Raw genomic sequence first — 23,796 nt, forward strand, 5'->3', positions numbered from 1 at the left:
TAATTATGACAAATTCACAAAATCACATGAAATATGACAAATACTGCCACATCAGACGGATTCTTGAAACCTCATCCTTAACTACTCCGTTCCATATCTTTTTTCCATCACATATTCTATTTCCTCTTTAATTTCTTCTATGTTCTTTTTTTTTGGTTTTCTATTTTCGTTATCGTCTAATTTCTCAAATGTGGTAATTTATGATTTATCATAATATAATACAAGAAAAATACATGAAATAACCGAATAAAATTACATTGCTTTTTCAAGAAAGCAAAATAAAATATAAAACCTAATATTGTATTAAAAGAAATTAAACACACACGCATCAAGTGTGCTCAGATCGCTACTTCCATATACACCTAGTTTACATAATGGCAAAAAAAGAGTAGACCTCAGAACACACTTCTCTATACAGCAACAAACCACTATTTCCAATCATCAGCACCTAGTTAACAACACTTCTCTACAAACACCCCAAAACCCTCCCACACTCTTGATGGCTTCAATATCTGCAGAAAGGTTAGCATTTCTTCCACTATATCCTCGCACTACTATTATCTAGGCTCAACAATGCTTAGGCCTTTCAGATTCTCTGTTCAGTAAGTTAAATGAAACTCATACAAGGTACAAACAGGTAATCACTAATCAGAGTAGAGAAGTGCAATTAGCTACTCTCTACCTACCTAATAACAATGGTTACAAAGAGTCTCACCGTACTGGTCGACCGTTGATCGCCCCACGCCCTTCAGCATTTGGAAAGAGAAATTGAGGAATGCAGAGATCTTCCACCACAAGAGCTTTATACCTTCACAAGAAACCTCACCAAATGCAATCTGCAGACCTCAGTTGAGAGACTGTCTGGATGAAGAACTTCACTGCCTTCGCAGGAAAAAGTACAGTTGCAGAGGAAATACATAAATTGAATAACATGTTTATTTTTTAAATGGACCTAGGTAGTTACTAATCATATATTTGAATTACTCATTATGCGGCTCATGATCCTTAGGATAAGTGGAAGCATACTACAAATCTACACCTACAAAGATTGCTCTAACATTTAAGTATACAAAATCTGCAACCAATTGCTGGGTCACTAAGCCGTCACGGGTGTAAGTAGTCGCAATACGCTCCCTTTTTGCAATGACCACTTTCAAAGAATTTACATACTCGTTGCCCTTTCAGGAGAGGCCTGGAATATCCACCACCATATGGTTGCCGACCCCATGGAGGCCTGCCCCTCCCAAATCCTGAGTCACTACCTTGATAACCCCGCTCTCTAGGGCTAGTAAACCTTTCACCACCGTATTTGCGTTGGCCATCCCATGGTAGACTCCCATTTATCGAGCTGCAATTTATGTTGGGGTTTACCCAGGCTGTCCCAGGGTTTGAGCCCCAACTGAGGTTTGCCATTCCCTGAGTAGGTCCTCCCAAGACAAGATTTACATTACCCTGAACCGTCACAAGATTAATGTTACCATGCACATTTCCCCAGCCAGGGTCCATAATATCTGACCCAATGGTGGGAGCCATTGTTGTCCCAACCATTTCTTGACTTGTGTTTGGTGCAGCAGGATGAATTTCTGAACCAGCATCCCCCGAATAAACAGGTGCATTAGTTTCTCCCTCACTACTTGCAGATGAATGTACACTTGACCTCCTAAAAGAATCAAAAGCATCAATTGGCAATGGCTCAACGGGTTTACACGGCACTGAGGACTGGGAAGTCAATCGCATCTCCCCAGTGGAGCTCAAGGCATCACTTTTTCGAATATCATGCGTGGCGCTGAAATCCTCAATTGTACTAAAGCAATCATCTTTACAATCCTCCATCAACTCCCTAGCAAACTTCATGGCCGAAGTAGGTGATGGCAAGGCCCCTCGCGATTCCATTGCATCAACTTCGGCCAACAAGTCTGATACTGATTCCTCGCCCAAAGCATCAAACTCAATTGGCTCATTTAAAATTGCCAGCCAATTTGGTATATTTGATGCAGGATGGCTTGGAGAAGCATGAGTAAGGTTGTGACTATCTGAAATTGAAGTAGCAGCGTTCCCAGTTGAAACTTCAGTAGGCTTGGATGAAGATGCAGAGACAAGACCAGAATCCCATTCCTGGACAGATGGTCTTACAGGTGTAGGGGAATATCCACACCATTCATCAGCTACTTCAGGAATTTGCACGCCACCCACCACTAGACTAGAAGCAGTGCTCCAGCTTGGTCCAGAATTTTGCATAGGAAAATTTGTTACCCCAGATTGCTTGGTCTCAGTTGCCTGACCTCCTTGGTCTTCATTGTTAGATCTTGGAGTAGGACTCAGCAGCTCCAGAAAACCAACAGAGTTTTGAACATCCAAAGAGACAGACTGCTGATTTTCAGCAGTACCTGGGGTAGGACTAGGAAGATCCAAGACATCTACTTTCACAGCTAGGTTACTTGAATCAAATGACTTTGATACAGGTGCAGGAACAGACCCAGATTCCATATCATTTGAGCTCAAATTAACATTTAATAATCTCAGTTTGTCTTCAGAAGATAGGCATACTGGGTCCTCATTGTTAGGTTGATTTGGAAGTTCAGGTTCACTGGTCATCCGGCTTGTAGTCAGCCCACTTGAACTCTTTTCTCCATCTTGTGAAGCATGGTTGACCTCCTCGCTCTCTTGGCCACGATCAGGCTGCGGAAGATGCGTATCTGAGCTTGATGAAGGGAGCAGATTACGTGCTTGGACATTGTCAGCACTAGAATTATTATCCTTAAGCAAATCCCAGCAGCGTGGCCTCGAGGAGCCAGACTCATCTGCCCTCACCAGTCCAGTATTATTGTCAGACCAGGCTGCCTCTGTTTGTTTACTATCTCTTTCTGTCCTGCTCGTACTCGCACTAGACCCATGTTCCTGTGATCCTGAAGAAGGTTTATATGACAAATCTGATGTTCTATGGAATAGCCCATTCAGAGCATCAATAAGAAGTAATGAGTCATATTGCTCATGATTTGTCCATATCCTCATATCAGGTGGAAAAAGTCCAGTCGTACTCCATTTCCGCAGCTGCATCATGGAAAATGGTCCTTGAATCTTACCATTAGGATCACGATAGTGCCACAATTTCTCAGTTTCAATATTATTAGACAGTAGTGAGTTTCCCACGCAGGCAGTTGCAGTTGCAGTTGCAGTTGCAGTCTCTAGTCCAGACCTTTGCATGACTTGATCATTCCTTCCACCAATTGCTAACTTAGTGCTGTTGGCTTGATTCATGTGCTTGTCAGAACTATTTGATCCACTAGCATCTGATTTCTCTATCAATCTACTGTGCATCTGGATATATTTCTCTTCTTTACCTGAGGAAAATAATAATACAAATATCGGTCATAAAAAATTGCCATGAAATCAATCTTCCACTGACCTATCTACTCTATTTGCTTTCCAGAATGTCACCTTTTTTATTAGGAGAGAGAGGCTTTCTTCCCTTCCTGGGAAATCCTGAGTAGCTTGGCCTCACATAATCTGCTGCATAATAAATGCAAATAATTAAAAAGCCTAACTAATGAAGGTCTTAGCAAATGTAGAAAGACATTTAGGGGACAGCAACGTCCCATGACAGAGGTACCTTTAGTACTGTTCTCACAACTTCTGGCATCTTCTTCTGATTCATAATCTGGACTCATTTTTGGATCAGCATGTACCTCTGGCACTTCAGAAAGTCTGCGCTGGCGCTCCTCAGGTGATTTTAGCAGCTGTAGTTTGTCTACATATTCTCTAAGCGTGAAAAGTGTCAAGGACATCCAAAAAATACATGTAAAGTCTAATCTCATACTATCACACCATGTGGGTTGGAGAGATGCATATTGTTTGAAAATATACGAGAGCCAGAGTAATAAAAAGCTAAAAATGACAAAGGTAGTGCCTATTGAATCATCCACGTTCAACTCAATATGTAACCCCATGGGGTTTTTTTTTCCCTTGACATTTTTCATACAAACTGTCAGACAACCTTCACCACATGTTGGAAACTACAATATAAAATAGTGAAGATAGAATGTCATGTAACGGTTCAAGAGGGCTCCAAAATGGACTTTGGCTCGTGGCACATTGTACAGATGAACATGGAAAATGAATAGTAACTTCCATTGGCACTCCTTGTTCAATTCGACTTCAACAGACCAAAATATCAATTACAACCTTCTCTTAAATTGATGAATAGGTAATCATGTCAGCAAGTCTTGAAGTCATAGGGAATATGTTCTATGTGGTGTACATTTTGAGAAAAATGAGGCTAATAAGCAAGTTCAACTTTGAATCCAGAAAATGAATGTTTAGGTACAGGAAATTGACTTTTTGTTCATCCAGGTAAAGGCAGTATGTTTCCTTTTGTAAACTCAGGGCATCAAATATTTCCATGTGTTCAACAAACGAGATAGTTACAACATAAAGGATATTCTTTCTTACGCCCCTTCTCGCTAGCTCGATCTCGAAGATGATTCAGCCGCAATATCTCTGCCTCCAGCCACTGTACTTAGAATAACAGACATCAAACTCAGAACTATAAAAGTCACATCTATGAGACTTCAGAGTTGAAAAATAATTTATCTTTTCTCTTGCTTCTGTAGGGGCCTGCAGAACTGCCATCTTGAAAAAAAATCCGAGGCCGGTGCCTAATACTAAATTTAATTCATGCACGAGACCTAACAACTTACATCATTGATCCTGACTGGTTGGAGTGCCATAGCTTTCTTTTGTACCTCGCCCTGTAACCAAGCGCAAACAAGTCATACAATGATATCTTAGTTCTCAAATTTGAAACAATGCACAAAAAGGACGTACAACAGTGAACTGTTTCACAAGTCCGCATCTAATGCTTTGACGTAACCGTCTGCATTCATCCTGAATTCAAAATAAACTATTAGACGACCACATGGAGTATTCAAAGAAATAGATAAAGATGTGCATCAGTTGTGCAATCAAATTGAGCTAGCATTGCATAGTGGATTTGTTTTCTAGTACATGTGTCCTCATGACCAATTCAATAAAAGACTGCATATTGGCATTTTATATCATAATATTATGATGGCAAACTCAATTTCACCTGTCATATATTCACACCTAATACCTATATAATATTAAGCAAATTATACAAAAAATTACTTGACTGTGAATTTTGAACACATGATCTTGATAATGCAATTACCTTTTGCAGCACAAGAATTACATTATTTCTCAAGCAAGATATTCATCTCAGTCTTAAGCTCAACAGCAAGGAAATATTGGTATAAGGCAACAAGTTGTGCTCAAAAAATGAAAAAGTTGTGCAATACTAAAGATCAAATAAATACATCCTTTGGTTGAGAGAACAGCACAAAATGTCATGCATTACAAATAATAATCAAAGGATAAAGGCAATAAGAATTTCTTTCAGAGTTTAGAAAAAGGAGAAGCAAGTTTCTACTACTACAACTACTACTTAGGGTTACATACTAGTTTTGCTTACATATTAAATAACATCACATGACAGTAAAGTTACTTTCTATTAAAGTCAACCAAAAGCCACACATATAAGTTAAGAATCTGATGAATTCTTGTCTCTAGTTACCTCAGTAAACTCTTGATTTGAAATGGCATCAATTGATACAACCTCTGTCTTGTCTAAATTTAAAACTTCAAGCATGACATCTGCTGTCCGGTCACCAATTTTATAGGGCTCAGCCACCTTACTAATCCCTGAATAACAGATACAAATATGAAGGGATTAAGGACATTAATGAACTAATGATCTGGCATCAGAGGTTAAAGCTACATATGAAGGAACAGAAGGAAGAAGCTAAAGCATGACATTTGACAAATGTATGCACTATACCTACAACTTGAACAAGCCGGTAAACATCTGGCTTCTGATCGATATTTGATATTCTAATTCTCACAATCGACCCAATGACCTTATCATTGAAGTTCTTATCCTCAACAAGATGCTCCATCAGGTTTCGTCGCAAATAGATCAAATTAATGTTATGGACATCAATTGCAGCATATTCATTTAAATCATTCTGGGGTGCTGCTTTCTCCTCACTCTTTTTACGCGCTTTTCGCTTTCTACTGTTACTTGGCATCGGTGAATCATAAATATTTCCATCAACATCCATGTCACTTGCAACAGAACCAACAAATCCAGCTGGAATAAAAGAATTATTCTGAGAATCCTCCTTTATGAGAAAGTGATACTCGAGAAGCTTTAACATTTCAATATGACCCACACGTGGTTTTCCAAATAAATTTTTCAGCCTTGGATCACATATGATTTGACTCTTCCTACGAGGATCCCGAAGGTTGTTTCTCTTTATATATTCAAGCAAAAGTGTTTGGACATCAAATTGAGATATAGCAGATGTATCACCATGCTTCATGTGTGCAACAAACTCCAAGAGGTCTTTAGATGCCCATTCAGTAATACAGTCAACTGATGGCTTGTCTGACTCTTCGCTATTTGTAGTTTTGCAGATGCATGGCTTCTCGCTATCTTTGACAATGTTGGAATAGTCTTGCTTTTTCTCAGTGCTTGGCTTGTAAGTGGCTTCCTTAATGCCTTGCTCATCAGTGGCTTTGTTAATACTTGACTCATCAGTGACTTCATCCATGTTCTGTTTTACTGTGTCTAGGCTATGACTTGGCCCATTTTCCACCTTGTCCCTATTTAGTTTTGCCCCATGGTTATCAATGCTTGATACTGCTGTTGCCAACCCATCACTCTGCGGCAAATTAATCTCTATATGTGGCTTATTCAACTCCAAATGTTCGGTACTCTTGTATGAAATAGAAACCTTTCCATCAACTGCAGTATGAAGCACGTCACTTAACTGGGGCTTGCAGGCTACAGCAGCCACTTCTTTCCAGGGCTTTTTAGCTTGAGTGAGCTCAGTCAGAGTCAATGATAACTTCTCTTTCAAGTATACCCAGTACACCTTGAAGAGATACTCCCAGCTACTTTTGTCATCAAAATCCACTTGGACCTGTATAAATAATCCCAGACTGTCGGCATAAATTACAATCTTTACATAATATCCAAAGGCAACAAAGTGAGATTTCAAGCCAGACTACAATTTCCATCCACATTCTAATTACAACAAGGAAGACTTACTGTGATTTAAAAATGATACCAAGGACTTCCAACTCAAAGGGTTTGATATTATTCATTTTAACAAGAGACCTGGTCCTAAAGGTCAGAACCTTCATGATAAATGTCTGTTTTCTTGTTCTCTGTTCACATCATTTGCAGGAATCAAACTATGCTTCAAATATGGGGAAATGCAAACCAACCGCAGCAACATAAAATATGGCTAGCCTACTGCATAGTAATGAGAAGAGAATTCCATTACTCTCAGAGAAGCTTCTCTCTGATGTTTGGATGAAGCCAGATGATACGAAGGCTAGGAAGAAAGAAGACAGATTTAGACAACAAATATTTGATAAGCATGCCCAAAAAAGACTGGGCAGTGAAAGACGTATGCTCCTTTCTCCTTTACATGTTTAGATGTTTACCAATAGAGTGGGTCCCATTATAATTTCCATGAGAAGAACTTAAAAAAAATAAATGGCATTTAATGCAAATCCAGCAAAATATTGAAGTCACAAACTCAATTTGAACCACATTCAACTGAGATATATATTCTTTTTTTTTATTTCTTTTCCATACAAATAGCATACTTTAACTACAAGACCAGATTTTCATTACCACTGCACAAGAATTTCCTACAAGCAAAGTCATCAGCTAAGGCCCCAGATTATATCAACAATCAAAATATATCCTTCAAGTGTGTCAATCAATGGTGATCTGATGCATCCATTTTAATTTTGCTAGAACTTTCAACATGATAGCTCGGTTCAAAAGGCTACAGAATTTACTCAACCAAGCCTCTTAATGTGCATGTCAAGACATATGCATCAAACTGTGGACAAGTCAAGGACAAATGGATCATTGTTATTGGTTTAAAGCAAAGACTCCTCACTAGCTTTTACTCTCACCACCAAAATTGTAAAAAAGAATTAGTAAGTTATTTGTTTATCTAGGATGAATGCAAATAATGACCAATTAGATGCCCACATCATCCAAAACTATAGTTGGAGATGATTTCGCTTCATATTCAACATTCAACTCTGGAAACAAACTACAACTTCACACTTAACCAACTTTGCTGGTTAATCCGCCATTTGATCCTAAACAGAAAAGTAAATTCAATATCCAAACTTTGAACGAGTTTAACTTTCTTGAAAGCTACTTATAGCTTTGGAGTAGTTAACATGCAAATGCCGAAACACAGAAAAGAAAAAACAATGGAAGTCTTCATAAATGCTAATTTCCTGATTGACCAGATCTTCAACTGCAAAACTTAATGCCATAGAAGAGTTGAATTCAAGAAACATCGCATATGAACAAAAACCAGTCGCTTCCTAATAAAGGATTAAAGAAAAATCTTTATAAGCACTATAAATGAATGGTTAAATGTTGCCTGACAGCAAGTTAAACACGACAACAGCCAGATAGTTTTAGAAAGCAATTGTTTCAATTCAGTAACATGTCAAGAAACAAATTTTCATACCGACTCGTTGTTTGCTTTGTCCTTATTTTCAATCAGCATGATAGTTTTCATGCACGTCGAGCAAAAACCTTTGTTTCCTCTAACGCACAAGTAATCTGCATCTTTTGTGCATCCCTTGCACAGTGAGTAGGTGCAAGTGTAGCACATATAATGAGAAGCTTTCCGACATACACTACATATGTGCCAACCTGAAATCAATAGCAGCAAGAAGTAACATAAATAGGCAGCATGCTAGCACAGCATCAGGTAACTGCTCAACATAAATGTACTACTTCAGTCTCTATGAGGGCAACATTTATGAAATGAAAAAACCGCATGCATGGCTACGAGGCTAAATGACAGAAGAGAATGAGCCGAAAATAGGGGGGGAGAGAATGCCATGTTGGCAAAGCAATCAAACAGAAAAGGTTATCACTGCAATAAATGCATATTTGGCAAGACATTAACAAAACTCAAAGCCTTATGCATGTGACATAAATTAATTAACATCTAAAACATCTCTACTAGATTTGTTCCACAAGAATAGTTCGCAAATCATGGAATAGCTCCAAATATCTGATACTCAATTCCCACCATAAACTAAGAAACAACCAGGAAGAGACTTATATTAAACCAAGAAAGGGAAATTACAAATTTTGATATCTTACAAATGGAAAGGGAAACTTACCGCAAGTCCACTTTGCTTTTGATTTGAAAAATGCTTCATCCCGCTTAATACACGCCGGATGGTAAGCCTTTGGACAGCCCCTAAGAATTTGTGAGAGAAATTCAATACACTACCAAAGAAACTACGAAGATAAATTCTAAAAAGACTTCCTTCAACACCATCATAGACGACACCGAAGTAAAAATATACGTAAAGAGAAGGAACAAAAAGAACTCGTAACAAATTAAATCCTGATCAAACTTGAAAATTGAAGCCGCCCACAAGAACCAAACTCACTTGCGATCGCAAAGTACAAGAGAACCCCCATCGAAGCAAATGAAGCAGACATCCTCCTCCTCATCCTCCTGTTTTTTCCGCTTCGGTGGCGGAGGCTTCGCCGCTATCTGCCCCTTTGGCGGCCGTCCTCTCTTCCGCCTCTCTCCGGCGCCGATCACATGGCCCACCGCCAGAAATGCCGGATTCTGAGCTGGAGGAGGCGTATCCACCACTGCAGACGGCCGAGCATCTCCAGAAACCTCTCCAGTCAGCTGTAACCCACTGATTTCTCCCCGAACCACCGGTGAAGACTCGGAACCCTCCAAACCTACCTCCGCTGCAGTAGAAGCAACAGGCTCATCATCATCAAAGCCTTGAGTCTGAGCTACAGCAGCCAACAACGTCTCAATATTCTCCATGAAAAACCTAAACAAACCCTAAATCCTTAATTCCTCCAGCAAAGAATCCGGCCCAGCTCAAACCCCACAATCACTGATCACGCACCATATTCCAGCAAATTCAGACACATAATTCCAAAAAAGTAACAATAATAAAATAAAAAGAAATGGTGAGATAGAAGAATATAGACGCTGGAGCGCGTAGGATTGGCTGAATGGGGTGAAGAGGTGGGTTTGGGAGGGTGAATTTAGTCTCTTTCTTCTAGCAGTAATGGTAAAATAAACCTTTTATTCTGATTATCTTTCGGCAAGAAGTGGAATTTGCATGTAACCCCACCATCCCCACCTCACCCCCTCACCAAGTGTTTGATGTTATTACATGTGGATCAGTAGCGGGAGTCAAAGACTGAAAGCGCGGCCGCAGGTCATGGAAATGGGGCCGGAAAGAATTGGAAAACACGTGAATGGGGTCAAATATTTGTGCATTACCCTCTTTTCTTTCCTTCACCTCATCTTGTCTTCATAACCTCTAGCGTTGAAAGTCCCAAATTTTGTTAACAACATAGCTTTATTTGGTTTCATTTTCAAAGTATTTTCTAATTTTTGGAACTGAGTTTTTAATATGTTTGGTTTTGCATATTCTATCATTATACGATGAATAAAAATAAATTGAATGAACACTGAGTTATGTTTTTACCACAAATTAGATAAATATTAAATAAATTGAGGAGGTTCTTTTAAATTGTACCATCAAGACCTAAAGTTCGATGTCGTTCAGATCAAATAAGTATCATACTCAGTTGAAAATCAACTATATCGTGAATCCATTCAAAATAGTACAAACCACCAATTATGAAAACTTGATGTCATTCAAATAATTAGGTGTCGATGTATTTTAATAAGTCGCTAAATCATACGTATCAATATCATTATAGCATTTAGATATTTTAGTTTGAGCATATATAAACTCTAGGGCTGCATCAAATTTTCATAAATTGCACCCCTTATTTCACAATATATGTCGTTCTTTTTAATTTTTTATATAAGTTCAATTGTTGATTTGAATAAAAGTCGTCAGAGTGTTTCGATCGTAAAATATTTTGATTATCACAACAACGTGTTATATTGTTGGTTAACACATCTCATTACTTGAGCAATATGCAGATAAATTAAATAAGGTTCACATTTAGACGTTCTCTAAAAGTACGAAATTAAACTTTCTTCCAAAAAAGTAACAAAAATTACCCTGACCCTCCTTCAAAAATTTACTGTTTATACGTGACATCCTCATTATAATTTGGACAAAAAATACTAATGTTAGCCAAAAATAGACTATGTAACTTTTAAAGTTTACTCTGCGTTTAACGTTCTCAGGTGATTCTGTACTTTAATAGTGTTAACATCACTCCATAATTATATATATTATGCATCTCTCTTTATAAGTACAAAAATATACATAGGAATGTTAAATAGGGGCAAAATTGTTAATTTATGTATTTATTTATTTTTTTGCTTATGTCAGATTTTGTGTCTAAACCCTGATGTAAAAGTATTTGGAGTAAATGGAGAATTTTCAGAAATGACATAAGTGTAATTTCAAAACCTTGCATTTCCAGAGAGGGTCTAAATGTAAAAATAAAATGAACTCTACTACAAGGGGAAAAGTATTATTTTAGTCCGCCAAATATGTCTAATTTTAATTTTAGTCCGATAATTATGTCCATTTTTGTTTAGGTCCAGTAATTTACGAAATTGCTTACTTTTAGTCCTTTGACAGTTTTTCAGACAATTTTACCCATATGAGTGTATATGGACTAAAACTGCCTTTCAAATATTACATAGGAGTAAAATTGTTCGAAAATCTACCAGAGGACTAAAAGTAAGCAATTTCGTAAGTTACTGGATCTAACAAAAATAGACATAGTTATCGGACTAAAATTAAAATTAGGCATATTTAGCGGACTAAAATAATACTTTTTTCCTACTACAAGTGAAAGAAATTCTTAAACACGATATTATAATAAAAGTATTCCATCATGACTTTAATTTTGAAGATAATGCTTTTTTGGACAAACAAATTCCACTTTAAATAAAAGAGTTTCAATTTCAAAGGTTAAGAAAATAAGGAGTGATGGATTCGGTATTAGGGTTTGGCCAATTAGTGTATATGAAAAGGACATGATGATGACTTAAGTCCTTATTACCTTTCACCATTTCTTATTTTGGATTTCTGGTTTTCTTTCATCTCTTTTTGAACTGTGAATTATATCATATATATATATATATTTGAGTATATATTTAAAAATATTTCATAAATAAAAAAATATTTTTAGTTTAGTGATGGGAAGGATAAGAAAATGTGGGTGCGCTGATGGAGTACATAGAGATACACGCACTGTGGGTGCGCAAATGGTTCGAAATGTGCAGTAGAGGATTCTTAGCGTAGAATTACCTACTGCTATTAGCACTTGTGCGCTTTATCGCTTATGGCAGATTTCTTGGCCTGTCGAGGAAACCGCTTAGATTAAGCAAGATGTATTATACTATTATATTTTTTTTACTTAATGAAATTTACCTTTACCGAAAAAAAAGATAAGAAAATGTGATGAATGGTCAAAACATAGATTATCAACATAAAATATTTTTTGCGCTTTAATAATTAAATAGAAAAAAATATTTGTTTATATCCCTAAACACACATTTTGTGTATATTTATAATTTATATAATAATAAATAATTGGAAGTGAATTAATGAATCGCAATTGTTGACTTGAATGTTGCCTAAATTTAATGCCATGTAGAAAGTGTGTCGGCCCCGAACATCACATCCATAACCATGAAAAATTATTGTACGCTTACCTAATGTCTTTAATTCAATAAATATTTGGGAAAAGTATTATTTTAGTTCGTTAAATATGTCTACTTTTAATTTTAATCCGATAACTATATCTATTTTTGTTTAGGTCCAGTAACTTACGAAATTGCTTACTTTTAGTCCTATGGCAGATTTTCGAACAATTTTACCTCTATGCAACTTTTGAAAGGCAGTTTTAGTTCATATGCACTCATAGGGGTAAAATTGTCCGAAAATTTGTCAGAGAACTAAAAGTAAGCAATTTTGTAAGTTACTGGACCTAAACAAAAATGGACATAATTATCGAATTAAAATTAGAATTAGGCATACTTAGCGGACTAAAATAATATTTTTTTTTTCCTAAATATTTTACTTAGTTATGTCACATACTAACAAATGATTTTCTTACATAAGTATATTCGAGTAAATCAAATCATCTGTCACAAAAATAAATTAAATTAAATTAAATATTGATACTGCCATTTAGAGTTTTATAGAAATATAAATTGTGGGCATAAGAGAAAAAAAAATTGAAAAACAGATTTTGGTTCGGAATGAAAAGAATAAAATTTGAATAAAGGAGAAGAAAAAATAGAAAGAAGAAGATTGAGAGGAAGAGAAATGCAAATAAAATAAATTATTATTATTATTTTTTAAATATCGAGTACTCAATGAGTAGTTCTGGTAGGGGTACTACTCGAAACCCGATCCGATTTTTACAAATTGGGTGTCAGATAATTTTTTTTTGAAAAATATACGATAAAAAGAAAAAAACGAAAGTTGAACCCAATCGGGTCGTGACCCGAATACCCTATCCAATCGCCCACCCCTATTGACATTTTCTCTAATACAATTTTATCAACTTAAACATCAGAGAACATAACCAGATATTTTCGTTGTGGTTTTTACTATTTGTTATTATTATTATTATTCATCAAAGCCCTTACCAATTATTATTAATTTATAAAATTTCCAAACTTACTTAAGTTTATAATTTTTTTTATTTGGATTAGACTTTTGTTTGTAGACTTCTGAAATTCGAACAGATATCACTACTACTACTCTTTTTGTATATAAGTTTTAAAAAATAAATAAATGAATGAATATATTTTTTTATGAAATTCAACTTATTACATATTTCTCTTGTAATTAGTGATATTAATAATTAATAGTGTAATTGAAATGTTGTAGCACCCCCTAACGCTACTAGGGCTATATCTTCCCTAAATATTTTACTTAAAGTAATCCCTGTGCTCATATATATAAATTTGCACATAATCAACTAATCAATTCGCATACGTAATCCCAACATGTCATACCAGGTATTATCAACCTACAACATTATATATGCATACATATCAAACACCACAAGGTGATTTATCACAAGTAATCCGTACGCTTATATACTCTCTGTACAAATAAAATGTGATTTGTACTCTAACTGACTAAGAGGAGAAAACTGCATACTGGCCCGACCTGCTTGAGTATAGCGCGCATACCTATTCTTCAACAGTCAGACACCTCAAAATCTACTCTTGAAATAAAACGTTAGCAGAGGGATGAGCCTGCCACTCAGAAAGTAAATAACTAGTTCTATCTATATATGCATATCAAACACAGCCCAAACAAGATAAACAAGCAACACGCATGGAATACAATCAATTTAATTCCAACATAATCAGTTTTATTACACCACATGACTATCTCATAATAAGACAATCAATCAAACTCCATTTTTCCTAGTTTGCTTACCAAAAGGTGATATTGTGTTTTTTCCCATCAACTCAATCTCACCGTTATATAAATTCAAGTGAATCCCCTTGATAGCTGGCTCATCAATCTCATTTCGCACATAGCTCTTTCATGTCGCACATAGCTCTTTCATATCGCATATAGCACTTTCATTTCGCACATAACTCTTTCATTTCACACATAACTCTTTTATTTCGCACATAACACTTTCATTTCGCACATAGCTCTTTCATTTCGCACATAGCTCTTTTCATATCATGTTTTCGCCTTATAGGCTTTTCAACATATCAAGGGGTATTCACACCACAATTATATTCAATTTCCACCGCTCCCTCATTTCCACATATCACCATTCTTATAAGCAACTAGTATCGTAAAACAATATATCGACATATTCTCATTCCAAACATCCACAATACATCAAACAACAAACATAATATTTCAACGCATTTTCTCATTCCACGTACACAATACCGTCAATCAAATCAAATCATCCATCACTCATTTACTTCAAATAAATCAATGTCAGCATGAACCACAAATTTATATAACAGTAAAATCATAAATAAAGGAGACATATATAGATAATACTAATTATTTACTTACCTCGACCTTACAACGCTTATCTATCCAATAGGTAGTGGTTCGATCTTTTTACTCTACACCCGTATCCTATAATGAGTTATACCACATACAGTTAATAAATCGAGAATATCGTAATTTTTTTTTAAATATAATATTGAATATCATTTGATTTCTAATAATTTTTTAATATTTCATTTCTATCGAAATACAAATATTCGTTTTTCCTCTTTATTAACATACCATTTATTAAATATAATTTTCAAAATATTTCTATGAATTTTCTATTAATTTCTCGCTATTATACTCTTTAATTGAACAATAATACATATAATTGCATATTTGGTTAACAATTATGATAGAATTGTATAAATTAGCTATAGTAATATTCGAATCTAATAAATTTAATAATCTAATTGACCAATAATATCATTTTTATATCCAATTCAATATTTAATTCGATACTATTTTAAATAATCAAACTCGTAAAATACTCCGATTAAATAGTACATCGCTTAGTATAAACAATATTTAATAAATGAACTAATTAAATAATATAATTATATAAATTAATAAAAATTAAAATTACAATTTTCGTACCTCGATTTCTTTTTCTTTTTCCGCCGAAGGATTGCAATTTCCCCTATTTTGTTTGTGTATGTGTTGTGTTGTGTAAATGCTGGTGGGCCAACCCTCACTTCTTTCTTTCTCTCTTATATATATATATGTATATAATATATATATGCCATTTACTAATATGTATATATATATATCATTTACATATATATTATTTACATTTATATATATATATATCATATTATTATTATTTTACTTATTTAATTAGACTTTTCTCAAAATACCCATCACGTCCCTTTTAAATTTTCTTAATTAATATAAGTTGTCCCCAAATATTATAACGAACTCCAATTTAATTCGTTCAAATTTTATTATATTCCAATTATGATCTATAATTTATTTACCAATTAACTAAGTTTCATAAAAAATTATCAATTAATCTCTCAATTAGATATTATAATATTTGGGGCGTCACAAATGTACCATTAAATTATATTTTTCATCACATTAAAGCGGAATTTATTCAGAGGTCACATAATTGAATATGAGATAATTAATTTAAAATAAAAGATAAGTCAAGATTCTCACATTAAGCTCGACTTGTCTATGGATTGGATAATAATTTATATGAGAATTGATTTTGAAATAACTAATTTAGAAAAAAAACTAATTATAAAATTTGAATTTACAAGTTTATAATTGATTATACAAATTGTATATAGGAGCTAAATTGCAAAAATAAACTTATTCTTTTGGATAATGAAAAAAATAAAAAAAAATACTTAATAGACAAAATGAGTAATTAAATAAAAAATAGGGATAATTACACTCCCCTCTCCTAAAATTTGGTGTGATTATGTATAAACTTCTTTACATTTAGCACCTCGAGGTTTGGTTCCGTCTAAAAAATAAGTCCCCCATTATTCAAAGTTCATTGAATTTGCTGAAATTAACAAAAAAACTGAATGAAAATTGATATTTACACTCAATCTTACACTCGATTGACTCATCACTGATTTATTGCAAGTCAAATAATTTTTTCGGGCTATATACCCTTATAACGGTGAAAATATCCTCTTCAAATACATTAATGCATAAAAGCGTATGAGGTAATCTGATCGTAAAAAAATTTATATGACCTGCAATAAGTCAATAATAAGTTAATTATGAGTTAATATAGGCTTTTTTTCTAATTTATTTATTAATCTCAGTAAATTCGGTAAATTTTGACTAATGAAGGGACTCATTTGTTAGACAAAAGCAAACCTCATGAGTGCTAGATGTTATTATCCAAACCACAAGGGGTCGTCTATGTATAATTACATCAAACTTTAGAAAAGGGGAGTATAATTATCCCTAAAAATAACTACAATGGGAACAACAAATTATAACTTTTTGTTGTAACATAGTTTTGACGATATCGACCGTTTAAAATGTATTTACCTCTTAACTATCTTTTTTACTATAATGATAAATAAAATTAGACAAAATCTCACTTTTGATCCCCACTAAATAGAGCTATTATCACTTTTGACCCTTAGCTTTATGGACTCAACACTTTTAGTCCCAAAACTTAAATTTTTAACAACCTTGGTCCTGTTTCGTTTTTGACGAAAATGACACGTGATTAGATTCGTGTCATTAGTCACAATCATAGTGTGGAAAAAGGCCCTTCAGCTGTTTATGCAGCTTCTTGGAGGAAAAAAATGGCTCCAACTTTCCTTCTAGCCTATTTGTACGTGTAAAAAACCCATAACATTCTTCTCCCTATTGATAACAAAATATTACATTCTTCTCCCTAATGGCTCCATCATATTTTTTAATCACTTTCTATAATGATCAGGTTTTTTTTTTGCTTTTGTTAGTGACTGTTATGCCCTTACTATATATTTTTTCTTATTTTAATGACCATTGAATTTTTTTTAAATGAATAGAAGCTCTAGATCTGAACAATTTATCATAGCCATTGATCTTAAAAAATTAAAGGGTTAGATTTAACAAATTTATAATTATAAAAATATTAAACTATTATTTTATTATAAATTAATAAAATATTAAACCCTAAGTTACCCCCAGCTGCCTACCCCCTTCCCACCCCTTTGTTGCCTACTGTGCCTCCTCCCCCCCCCCTCCCTCCCGCCACCACTAACGATGGTACTGTCGCCCAGACCAACGAATCAGGACGCGACATTCCCGTTGCGTAGAGCTGTTTTTTGAGACGGCGCCCTAAACTAGAGCTATTATGGGCCACAACGACTCTGCACCCAGATTGGAGGGCGATGATCGGGCGACGACAACGACCGTTTTTCCCAATTTTGAAAAAATAATTTTTTTAATTAAAATAATTAAAATTAAATTAAGAAAAATTAAGTTTTTGAAAAAGTTTTAAGAGTCTTTTTAATAAAAATAAGAAAATTGATTTAAAACTTAAAAGCATAAAATAAAATTGATTTAGGGTTTTGATTTGGGGAAACATGGAGGAAAACGGGGTCAAGTGATTTTTCTTTCTTTTTCTTTTTTTTTTTGGTCTGCAAATGAATTCAAAGAGCTAGTATAACCCTACCCCTTCATTTAGCTGTTGACTAACGCCACATATCTAATCACGTGTTGTTTCTGTCAAAAGTTAATGAAATAGGACCAAAACTGTTAAAAAAGTGTTAAATCCGTAAAGTTCGGGATCAAAAGTGATAATAACCCTATCCAGTGGGACCAAAAATAAGATTTTGCCATAAAATTACATAACTCATCTTGAATCACTGAGCAATATATCAATTAATTAAAGATAATTTACATAAATTATGTCAATATTTCTAATGAATATATAAGTAATTTTTAAAAAATAAAATTAATTTATATAAATAAATCATAGGCCACGAGAGACATTTAAATTTAATTATCGCTACATACTAAAATACGTTTCATGTGGTTGGCCCCACACTAAACAAACAAACCAAAAATATTAGACTTTTGGTTTAACGCTTAGGGTAGTAGTGGGGTTGATTCAGTTGAATTTGAAAAGAAGAATTTAACGAGTGTTGTCCTTTGATACTAAAAACATGCATAATGTTTGGATTCATTTTCGAAGTGTTTTTTTGTGTTTTGTGGAGATAGAGAGAGAAAAATAAAGATAAATAAGTATGTGTCAGAGATAATATGTATGTTTGGATTTGTTTTTGGAGATAATTTAAAATAAATATTGTATGTTTAATGTTGTGTTTTGGATGACAAAAATTACTGTTCATTGTCAAATCATATCTTTTTTATATATATTTATGTATATGTGTGTATATATATGTATGTATTTATACAAAAACAGTTAAAAACACCCAAATAAGGTGTTTTTGTATGATGACAAACATTGAATATGTTTTGACTTATCCCGAAAATAATTTGAAAATAAAAACAAACATAGTGATGTTTTTGCACCAGTTTATTTCAAATCATTCTTTTTCTTATTACCCAAATAAATTATTTAAAATTTCTATGTTTAGAACCTGGGTTTATAGGTTCGGCAAACGACAATTTATTTGAATTTGATTTGTTATATATGTAATTTTATAAATATTGTATTTTAAATATATAATATAATATTATCTTTATATTTCAAAAAATCAATATGACATGAAAACGAATCATATCATATCTTATGTATAGCTAAAGATATAGGCATGAATGAAGTCTACAGAAATGATTTGAAAAGTGTGTTTTTAATAAACCTGAACCGTAAATTTCCATTAAAAATGAATTTTTTGAATAAAATCCGACTGAACAAACAAGCTTTGTTGAGATTGTGTAAAATTAGAACTTAACTTTTCGAAATAAAACCAAACGGGAATTTTTAGATTTTCTTTTATTTTTGGTTTTTCTTTTTTAGGGGTTGGTTGTTATCAACTCATCTCATGAAATGACGTCATGAGATGCTAAAAACGTGTTTTACGACGGCTTATCTGTCTCACGCATGCGTTTTTGTGTTATCCAAATAAATTATTTAAAATTTCACGACATAGGGTTAGGATGAACTTTTGAATTTTCTCTTTTCTTTTGTGTTTTTTGATAGATTTGTGAAAGTTGCTTAGTGGGCCTAAGTTAAATGGGCCAACAAAATGAAATACTGAAAAGAAAGAATTATTCTTATTGGGCTTTATCGTTATGGGCTGCCCAACGGAAAGAAAAGTTTAAAAAGAAAGATTTTCCGTTGCCGGGACTCGAACCCGGGTCTCTCGGGTGAGAGCCGAGTATCCTAACCATCTAGACTACAACGGATTTGTTAATCGCTCTTGATTATATATCAAAATCGTGTTATCCCACATATATATATATATATATTTTTATCATTTCTACTGATTTTTAATTTCAGTTTAAATTATTTTATTAAATATTTTTTAAAAAAATAGTACAAATAATTAAAAAAATATATGGGATCATATTATTTGTCCATATAAACATTACTTTGATAATCTCTTTACCTTTTGATAACTACATAAACAGTCCCTACGGGCATTTCTTGAAAAATTATATTAAATTTAGACCAGGTCAAAAGAATATTTTTGAATTTTTGTCGATTTTTTTCATCAGAAAAAACAATTAGAGGTGATTTCTGTAATTTTTCAAAAAGTATGAGTTGTTTGTGTAAAAGAGCAATAGGGGAAGAAGTGTAAATGTAATCTTGGTAATCAGGTTTGATCTTATATTTAGTAAATTGCGATCAACCACAATAACAACAATAAAAATGAATTAGTATCGTTTATATCATTATATAATTGAAGGTCACCTTTTCAATGTTTTCAATATATATTTTTTTGAAACACACAAACTTAGTGAGTTGAGCAAATGTAAACTGTTTAGAACCCCATGCACTGTTCTTCTAATCCAATTTGTCAGTGAGAAGCTTTACAATCCGCCATAGATAACTTGGAGGCACTCAAAGGTAATCCCAAATATTTGATGAAGTTGCCCTTTAGGAAACCCTACAATTTCCTGTACAACAATAACAACAAGATGAGAAGCGTACTTGTACAATGTAAAGAATCAAGAACAGAGCACAAGAAAATCAATCTTCATTATTGTGTAAAATCCTGAGGAAGAAGAAGTACAATAGTCTTCTTTTATATTTAGGAGAAAAGCAGTTAACTCTACTTCAACTAAGCTAACGGCTAACACCTAACTAAACTAATTACAAGTTGATATTGACTAACAAAGTCGCATTACATAAAACGTGTAGCCAAAAATCGTGAGCACTGAGCACTAATAAAAACATTAGTGCATTTTCCTAAATAGCAACTCTCTTTTATATTTGTCCAGCTCTGTTCATCACCGTCTTCATTCTCTAGCTTTCTGTCTTCAATGTCTGTGCATGCAATCTGTCTTCAACCCCCTCTCAAGGTGGACTTAGGATGAAGTCAATCAAGCGCAGCTTACTAAGAAAGGAGTGAAAGAGAGGTCCTGTTAAGGATTTTGTAGAGATGTCAACCAATTGGTCCTTTGAATGGATATGAGAAGGTGCCAAGAAGCCTGACTTGTAATGATTACGAATACGGTGGCAATCAATTTCAAGGTGCTTGGTCTGTTCGTGGAAAACAAGGTTACTGATGATTGTAATGTAGCTCTATTATCGCAGAGGAATGGAATAGGCCTAGGGATGCTGACACCAGCTCACAAGTTGTGGATCCCATAGCCCTGTATTCTGCTTCAGCTGTGGAACGGGACAATGTATTTTGCTTCTTCATTTTCCATGAGATTAAAGCAGGCCCCAAGTAAATGCAGTATCCAGTCAAGGATCTCCTACTATCTGGGAAAGAAGCCCAGTCAGCATCACAATATGCTATGAGGCTGAATTGTGCATGGGAAGGAAGAAAAAGTCCTTATGTGAAGACCCCTTAAGATACTTTGCCAGGTGGACCGCTGTATCCCAATGTTCCTTACATGGTGTTTGAATGAACTGGCTCAACAGCTGTGTGGCATGGGATATATCTAGTCTTGTAAAGCTCAGATAAAGAAGCCTGCCCACTACTTCTGTAAGTGGCTAGATGAGGGAGGACATGTTCTGAAGATGCTGCAAGTTTAATTCTAGCTGGAAGTGGGGTGTTTGTGGTTTTCGCCTCAGTCAGCTTCAAGTCAGTGAGGATGTCTTGGATATACTTGCTTTGTGTAAGCAATGTACCTTCTGGAGCTCTGGCAACTTCCAAACCTAAGAAGTATTTGGCCAGCCCAAGGTTCTTGATGGTAAATAATTTGTCTAAGTAATGCTTAACCTCTGCAATTTGAGAAGCTGATGTACCTGCAATCAAAATGTCATCAACATATACCAATAAGGCAATGAAACCTATAGGGGAGGATTTGGTAAACAGGCAATAGTCATTCTTGGATTGTTGGAATCCAAAAGATTCCATCTTTGAGGTGAATTGACAATTCTACTGACGTGATGCTTGCTTAAGTCCATATAAGGACTTCTTAAGCTTGCAAACATGTACTCGAGGGACTGAATATCCATCTGGGAAGTCATGTAAATCTCCTCATCTAAGAAGCCGTTCAAGAAGGCATTTTTGACATCTAATTGATGCAATTCCCATCCTGCAGAAGCAACAACAACAAGAAGAGCTCTGACTGTGACTACTTTAGCAACAAGTGAAAAATTTTCAAAAAAATCTACCTCTTCTATTTGGTTGTAGCCTTTGGCAACCAATCTGGCTTTGTGCCTATCTAGTGTTCCATCTGGTTTATATTTGAGTTTGTATATCCATCTATATCCAATGGCTCGTTTATCATGAGGCAGGGGTGTTACATCCCAAGTTCGATTATTTTCTAAGGTTGTGATTTCAGATTGCATAGCCTGTATCCATTCTGACTGAGTTTCTGCTTGATGATAGGTTTGTGGTTCCTGCAAGGTGGAGATAGAGGCAACAAAAACAACATTTGCAGCAGATATAGTAGAGACAATAGGCAAAGTGTGAATGTCAGAGTACTTACATACAAAATCATTCATCCAAGAAGGTCTGGATGTATGTCTAGTAGACCTTCTAAGTGTTGGAGCCATAGGATCTGGAGTATCAAGATTTTCTTCCTCATTATTAGATGATAAGTATCTACAGGAAATTCATCATCTAGGGCGTTCAAGGGCAAAGGAACTGTACATGTAATAGGATCAGTTTGTTCACCTTTCTAAGAAAATATGTTCTCATGAAATATAACATCTCTACTTATCTATGTAGTTTTCTTTTCAATGTCAAATAATTTATAACTTTTTTGTCCATGCACATAGCCAAGAAAAATGCATTTTGATGTCCTTAGATCAAACTTAGATTTGAAAGGTAATGTATTAGTAGCAAAACAAAGACAACCAGGCACTTTCATGTGGTGATAATTAACAGGTTTATTATACAATTTTTTATAAGGAGTATTCCAATCAAGAGTTGTAGTGGGAAGTCTATTTATAATGTAAGTGAGTGTAAGGATAGCCTCAGTCCAAAACATCTTTAGAAGTGATGATTGGAACATAAGTGCTCTTGCAACTTGCAAGAGATGCTTATGTTTTCTCTCAACCACCCCATTTTGTTGGGGGGTATAACACATGTTTTATGGTCTATAATGACTTCATTTCTCAGAAAATCTTGGCATTCCTTAGTCAAGAACTCACCCCCATTATCAGTTCTTACAGTTTTAATTCTTCTACTAAACTGAGTATTGATCATTTTGTGAAATGATATAAGCAAAGTTATTGTATTAGTTTTCTGTTTCATGAGGAATTTCTAGGTGCACCTGCTATAATCATCCACTAGTGTCATCATATAAGTACAATGTGGTAATGATTGTTGATTGTAAGGTCCCCAAATGTCTATGTGCACAAGATCAAAAACTTCTTCAGAAACAGATTCACTCAATGCAAAGAGGAGCCTTTGTTGTTTAGCTAATGGACAAATATCACAATTACTCATCTTATTTTGATTCCCCTTTAATAAATGAATATGTGAAAGTACATTTTGAGATGTGTGGCCTAATCTTTTGTGCCACACATTCAAATAAAAAACAACAAAATGATAGAAATTGTGATCAAAGTGGCTCTCATAATGTTTCATTGTTTCTATCTTGAAGGATGCCTCATAAAAAATGTATAACATTCCTATCACT

The 23,796-nt window shown here is 34.4% G+C and overlaps 1 protein-coding gene and 1 non-coding gene across 4 annotated transcripts; both read right to left on the minus strand.

Annotated features, from left to right (window-relative positions):
* Positions 1-279: 279 nt before the first annotated feature.
* On the minus strand, positions 280-10,340 carry LOC105171107 (zinc finger CCCH domain-containing protein 44). 3 transcript variants are annotated; one of them, XM_088885491.1, is made up of 11 exons: positions 9,532-10,340; positions 9,256-9,335; positions 8,589-8,776; positions 5,855-7,001; positions 5,591-5,718; positions 4,825-4,884; positions 4,698-4,748; positions 4,440-4,510; positions 3,611-3,765; positions 3,439-3,510; positions 280-3,341 (listed from the first exon to the last, which is right to left on the minus strand). In XM_088885491.1, exons 1-11 carry the CDS (start codon positions 9,927-9,929, stop codon positions 1,105-1,107), a joined length of 4,587 nt encoding a protein of 1,528 aa, XP_088741617.1. In that variant the 5' UTR covers positions 9,930-10,340; the 3' UTR covers positions 280-1,104. The 3 variants fall into 3 exon arrangements, with proteins under 3 accessions (XP_088741617.1, XP_088741618.1, XP_088741619.1); XM_088885492.1 differs by having other exon boundaries at positions 3,439-3,507; positions 9,532-10,339; XM_088885493.1 differs by lacking the exons at positions 8,589-8,776; positions 9,532-10,340 and having other exon boundaries at positions 9,256-9,322.
* Positions 10,341-19,862: 9,522 nt separating this feature from the next.
* Positions 19,863-19,935, minus strand: TRNAE-CUC (transfer RNA glutamic acid (anticodon CUC)). Its single transcript has one exon. It is a non-coding gene; the product is annotated as a tRNA-Glu (tRNA).
* Positions 19,936-23,796: the final 3,861 nt, after the last annotated feature.

This window comes from Sesamum indicum, linkage group LG9, assembly GCF_026168435.1.
Source record: "Sesamum indicum cultivar Baizhima isolate 11 linkage group LG9, ASM2616843v1, whole genome shotgun sequence".
NCBI classification, from domain to species: Eukaryota; Viridiplantae; Streptophyta; class Magnoliopsida; order Lamiales; family Pedaliaceae; genus Sesamum; species Sesamum indicum.